This window comes from Durio zibethinus, chromosome 14 (assembly GCF_047325235.1).
Source record: "Durio zibethinus cultivar Kanyao isolate XHJ-2024 chromosome 14, ASM4732523v1, whole genome shotgun sequence".
Taxonomy (NCBI): domain Eukaryota; kingdom Viridiplantae; phylum Streptophyta; class Magnoliopsida; order Malvales; family Malvaceae; genus Durio; species Durio zibethinus.
This window is the reverse complement of record NC_143175.1, coordinates 179,758-185,955: the sequence shown is the minus strand read 5'-3', so window position 1 is coordinate 185,955 and position 6,198 is coordinate 179,758. Positions and strand designations below refer to the sequence as shown.

General features: G+C 35.2%; 1 protein-coding gene across 8 annotated transcripts; it reads left to right on the top strand.

Annotated features, from left to right (window-relative positions):
* The first annotated feature begins 1,165 nt into the window (after positions 1 to 1,165).
* Positions 1,166 to 5,887, top strand: LOC111294151 (transcription factor PIF3-like). Of its 8 annotated transcripts, XM_089743019.1 has the most exons (10): positions 1,166 to 1,271; positions 2,030 to 2,130; positions 2,256 to 2,799; positions 3,148 to 3,477; positions 3,578 to 3,682; positions 3,774 to 3,839; positions 4,160 to 4,225; positions 4,351 to 4,848; positions 5,371 to 5,492; positions 5,575 to 5,887. In XM_089743019.1, exons 2-10 carry the CDS (start codon positions 2,039 to 2,041, stop codon positions 5,579 to 5,581), a joined length of 1,830 nt encoding a protein of 609 aa, XP_089599145.1. In that variant the 5' UTR covers positions 1,166 to 1,271; positions 2,030 to 2,038; the 3' UTR covers positions 5,582 to 5,887. The 8 variants fall into 8 exon arrangements, 6 of the variants coding, with proteins under 6 accessions (XP_089599145.1, XP_022743073.2, XP_089599142.1 ...); XM_022887338.2 differs by having other exon boundaries at positions 2,256 to 3,477; positions 5,589 to 5,887; XM_089743016.1 differs by having other exon boundaries at positions 2,256 to 3,477.
* Positions 5,888 to 6,198: the final 311 nt, after the last annotated feature.

The following is a 6,198-nucleotide window of genomic DNA, read 5'->3' as shown; positions in this document are numbered from 1 at the left end:
CATTTGCATTGCATGCATAACTTAGTTTTCACGAAAGATAAATTCGAACCTTCGAGGATTAGATTCTAAGGTATTCCGAGAAGTGATGTCTAAAAAATTTATAGGTGAGAAAGAGTTCTTTTAATGTTATCAATGTACTGAAACATTTTAAGAATTATTTTAATAAAAGGGTTCTAATTTATTTTTCTTGAATAAAATTTGAACAATAAATAATAAAAAAATTAAATAAAAAATTAATTTTCAATAAATAAAAAAATTAAAAAAATTATTTTTTAAATATCGAAAATGAGACTATTTTTTATCAAAATTAAAAGATAATACATAATTAAATGGTACCATTTTTAAACGGACGTTGTGAGAATGTTAATATTTATTCACACGTAATCGATTTTCAAATTTAATCTGTTTCACAGATCATAAAATTATATTTTTAATAAATTTTAATTAATTTTAAAATATTATTAAAATAATAAATTTTAATAAATAACTAATTGTATCTCCTAAAAAAAATTAATAATAATTTTATTTTTAAATTCGTCGATCGATTTCAAAAGAATGGAAAAAGGGAAATATAGTGGGAGAAAGGACCACTTGTTTGCAGAGTTAATTTCTCTCACCCTCGTCCAACTAATATAGTCTCTCCAAGAATAAAGGGGAAGAAGTTTTTTTAATTAAAAAAACCTCATCACAAGCAAACTCAAATAACTTTTTTAGTCGCCTTCCTTCAGGCATGGTTTTCAAACCTTAATTTAATTGTAAAAACAGAAGAAAGAAAAGGGAACAAGCATAGTGTGATGGTCTATATAGATGGTCTACACTCCAGAGATATACGATGGTCTATATATATGGTCTACACTCTATATATATGATGGTGTTATATTCCACTATGAAAACTAACATAAGAGGCCAACAACTTTCGATTTTCATTGGATAATATATAGCAAAGGATAATATATATAAATATGCAAGTACCGAAACACATGGAACAGGGACACAGCATCAGCATCTATCCTTCATCATTGCTGGTTGCGAGACTATTATTACTTTATTCACTCGAGCAGAGATTTAAACCAATGGTCACAAAAAATTAACAATACATAATAATAATAGTTAAATAGACACTTACAAAGTGAAAGCTAAAAAAGAAAAAAAAAATATTAGTACCGTACCAATTGTGAGCGGCTGACTGTCTTGTATCTCTCTGTCTTGGTCTGGTGTGGTCTGGTTCCCTGCAACTGTGCAAGCCTTACGCCGCCTTCTGCGTCCACTTGGTTTTGGCTTCTTTCTTTCTTTGTTTCACTCTCTCTTGAAAACTTTGTTCGAGCTTAAGGATTGTGCTTTTGTAAACTTCTATTTCGAACCCAATTGCTCAGTTTTAATGCGATTGGATTAGCGTAGTTTGACATGCTTCGAGGAACTCAGTTTTCCTCAACAATTTTCTTCTTTATCTTGATGCATTTATCTGAATCTCTACCCTGATTACTGGGTTTGCCTGTAATTTCATATCTGTAGCATGACTTTTGAGGACCTCTCTTATTCAGAACCATGATCCATGATTTTCTGGCTAGTTTTGATCTAACGATGATTTGAAAAGTGGAAAATATTGAATTTTTTAAGTTAAGGAGCTTACTTTATTTTGTAGGTTTTTGTTTTCTTTAGGAGCCATTAAATATTCGGTTTGACCGATTTTTTATCTTTAACTTAAATTCAATGTATACTTTTTTATTCCATTACTTACTGATAAGGACTTCTGCATTCGAAAGGAAGATTTTATTCTTTAAATTATAGTTATTAAAATACTAGCAGTTTTTTCCCCTTCTTTTCTTCCCATTTTATTTTTCTCCTTAATAGTGTAGTGGGTTCTTTGCTCAGGCTAATTTGTCTGGAATCCCTGATGGTTTCGTTCATGTATTTTTCTTTTGGGTTCTTTGAACCATGCATTAAGAGTTAGGAATAGTGATGCAAAGTACTAGCAATGGCTAAGTGCTTGAATTTGGGATATTTCTGAGTAAGAAAAACGGTGTTTCAGCCCTTCATCATGCCTTTGTCTGAGCTATATCGGAAGGCTAGGGGGAAGCGTGATTCATCTCAAGATAAAAACCCTTCATGTTCTACTGGTCTGTCTTTTGTGTAAGTTCAGTTTACTCTATTTCCTCAATCTCTTTAAACATTAAACTTCTTTTGTTCATGTTATTTAGTCATATTTAATCTTTCTCATTTGGTTGCATCCCTTCTCTTTATGTGTTTGAACGCAGACCTGAGAATGACTTTGTTGAACTTGTTTGGGAAAATGGTCAAATTTCGATACAAGGTCAGTCAAGTAGATCTAGAAAGATTCCTGCTTGTAACAGCTTACCATCTCATTGTTTACCATCGCACACTCCTAAGAGCAGAGATAAAGATACAGGAAATGGAGGAACTAATTCAAAAATGGGAAAGTTTGTGGCAATGGATTCTGTATTGAGTGAAATTCCTATGTCAGTGCCGTCTGGTGAAATGGGCATGAATCAAGATGATGAAGTGGTGCCTTGGTTGAACTACCCAGGGGATCAATCTTTACAGAATGAATGTTCAGATTTCTTGCCTGAATTATCTCGGGTCACTGCAAATGAGACCCCAACTCATAGTAACTTTGCATCATTTGATAGAAGAAGCCAATCCATTAGAGATTTCAGTACTGCTTCTATAAATGATGGTGCGGGTTTTGAACAAGGAAATCTGTCAAAGGTTCCTAGATTAGCTGATGGCGAAGCTGGGCCTAGAACTGCTACCGCTCAATTATGCATGCTGCCATCACAGGTATGTCAAACGTCTTTATCATATTTTAGATCAAGAATTTTGGAGAATATTGGTAATAGCCTTGGTCATACCTCCACCCACCATGGCATTTGCGGAGATTCTATGGGAGTTCAAACATCAGATGGTGGTTTGCCTGGTAATAAGAGGCAGAAACAAGATCCAACGCCACCTTGTAATAATACCGTTTTGATGAATTTTTCCCATTTTTCACGTCCTGCTGCTCTTGTTAAAGCTAGTCTTCAGAACATAGGTGCTATGGCTAGCATTGGAAGTAAGGAAAAGGGATCTGCTGCCAGTATTTGCAACCCTGCTGATACCATGCTCATTGATTCAAATATTGAGTTACAGGAGGAAAATTTTTCACGTTGTCAACCTACGATAGTGCCAGTGAAGACTGATGTAATTCAATCTGAAGCTAAGTCTCTAGATGAAATGGTTGCTGCTGAGCCAACTGATGCCATCTGTGAAGAAAATGTCCTCAAGAATGATAAAAACCCTAGTCAAGTTATTGGTGAAAGTGCTTCTAAAGGACTGCTGGGGGGTGATAACGCTGTAGAGTCTGTGTTTGCTGCTTCCTCTGTTTGCTCTGGAAATATTGTAGAGAGAGCTTCTGACAATCCAGTAAATAATTTGAAGAGAAAAAATCACGATAATGAGGAGTCTGAATGTCCTAGTGAAGTAAGATATAGTATATCATTTTTTTGCTTTCTTTGTGCTACTGTGCTTCTAATTCATCTTTCCTTTGCGAATAAAACCAAGTAACCAACTTAACGTGCAGGATGCTGAAGAAGAATCTGTAGGTGTGAAAAAAGCAGTTCCTGCTCGAGGAGGTGTGGGGTCTAAGAGAAGTCGAGCAGCAGAAGTGCATAATTTATCTGAAAGGGTGAGGAAGAGCATTTGATAAATTCAATAATTTGTAATTTGTCTTCCAAATGGCTGTATCTGAATTGTAAGATCTGGACTTACACAAACAGAGGCGAAGGGATAGGATAAATGAGAAGATGCGTGCTTTACAGGAGCTCATACCAAACTGCAATAAGGTTGGCAACTCATGAGGTCCTTGATTGCTTCTGAATTTTGTTATCTTTATAACTAATTCAAGGAATTTCATTTAGAAACAGATGTGATTGTGGAAGTAGAAACAATGAGCTCAGGCATATCCTTGTTTATTTTACCATTAGTTTAAAACAGAAAGCTTATTCATACTTCTTATCTTTGACTGCAGCTTTAGTTAATCTCATTAGACATGGGTTAAATGGATTTGTGATTGAAATAAAAAAAAACAAAAAAACAGACTAACAAAGAGATGATGGCTTTTGTATTTTAAATACTCTTGACTTTTACATTTTGACATTACAAGGTGGACAAAGCTTCTATGCTTGATGAGGCAATTGAATATCTTAAAACACTTCAACTACAGGTGCTGGTAAGATTTCTCTCTTCTTTCTCCCAACTCCTGACACTTACTTTTCTTTTTGGTGTATATTTGAACTTTGATTTTTTGAAGGGCAACCGAATAAGTTCAATTTATCAAGTACCAACCTTATGCAGATTATGTCTATGGGAGCTGGCTTATATATGCCACCAATGATGTTACCAACTGGAGTGCTGCACATGCATGGAGCTCATATGGCACATTTTTCACCCATGGGTGTTGGAATGGGTTTTGGGATGCCCTTGCCTGACATGAATACTGGATCTTCTACCTGTCCTATGGTTCAGGTGCCTCCAATCTGTGGAACGCCTTTTTCAGACCCAGGCCCACATATGTCAGGCCCCACTGCTCTCCATGGGATGGCAGGATCTAACGTCCATCTATTTGGGCTTCATGGTCAAGGATTTCCCATGTCAATGCCACGTGGACCTTTGATCCCTATTTCCGGTGGGCATCTCATGAAATCAACCATGGGTGCCTGTGGACTAGTAGGTCCTATGGATAATATGTATTCAGCTAGAGCTTCTAGTTCAAAGGATCCACTTCAGAATATCAACTCACAAGCTGTACGGAACACTAACATGAATAGCTCAATGAATCAGACACCTACTCAGGTTAGGAGATTCTTTTTCCTATTTAACTCACATTTTTTTGAAAAAAAAAAAGTTTGAGTATTTGCTGAAGCAGTTTTTAATTGCCACTTGGAGAAGGTTGCCTTGAGGCTTTATTTCTCCTCTGAAGCGAAAGACAAATTAGCTATTTCACATGGTATAGAAGCTTACCCTTGATGACTAGTTAATGTGATGCTGAATTCTTTCCAATTCATGTAGACAAGTTCATGGTAAAGCTGATCAATGTTCCTTGTTGGGGTTTAGAGAAATCCTTTTTCTTTTCATTAATGTAGGAGTTTTATGCTTCTTATAAGACAGGAGTTGGAATATATACGTACAAACATGAATGCAGACACTTATGTTTATCTTATTCTACATATACATATATGGATGACAGAAGAAGGGTGTCAGACTCTATTAACTTGTCAGCCATCTGAATATTTTGCTGTATATTTTGGTGGATTTACTTCCTATCATAATAGTCTGACTGAATCTAATCAAATTTGATATTGTTTGTGATGCCAGTGCCCAACAACAAATCAAAGTTTTGAACAGCCAAATGCAGTTCGAGAGAGTGTTCAATCCTCAGAAATCACTGGTAGTGTACCTTTTAGATCAGCCGATGGAAATGAAAAATTACGTGATAGGTCAGATTACTTTTTAACTTTTTATCTGCATCATGTGTTAGTAAATTGTGGTTTGAAGAAAGTATGAGCACTAAATATGCAGGTTATAATTCTTAGCTTTGTCGACCGGAGGAGAGGAATCCATTTTGCTTCCGGTGGATGCTGAAGGTTTTGTCTTCCTGAGGAGGTTGAACCTCTCAATGAAGGACAATACAGTCACAATTTGCACCGATTTTAGTATGTTGAGGAGACTTGAAATCTTTTCTTGCATATGTACATTCATTTATATGATCCATGCAAATAATGCAATGTCTATCTAAGAGATAAATACCTCAATAGTATTTATTCAAATGTTTGTTGTAGACTTCTTGGTAACTAATTCTTTGAACTGACGAAATGATAATTATTTTCCATTACATATTTGGCAATCAGTACTCACTAGTCGATTGAAGTATGATTCACAAATTGCGGGGTACGTAAGGAACTTTTCAACCAGACAAAGCATTTGATAATTGATGGGGGTTACTAACTAGGTTTATTTTGAAAATTTTCTCTTTGTTCTTTTTCAATGTGGAATTACTATCCACATTTATTTTGAAAATATCTATCAGTATTTAACTAAGAATTAATGATTGTTATTAGCATCTTAAGCTCAAGGCTCTGACATAGACAATTAGTCATAATGTGTCAGCCATCATCACTCATTGCACTGAAAATACAAAATATT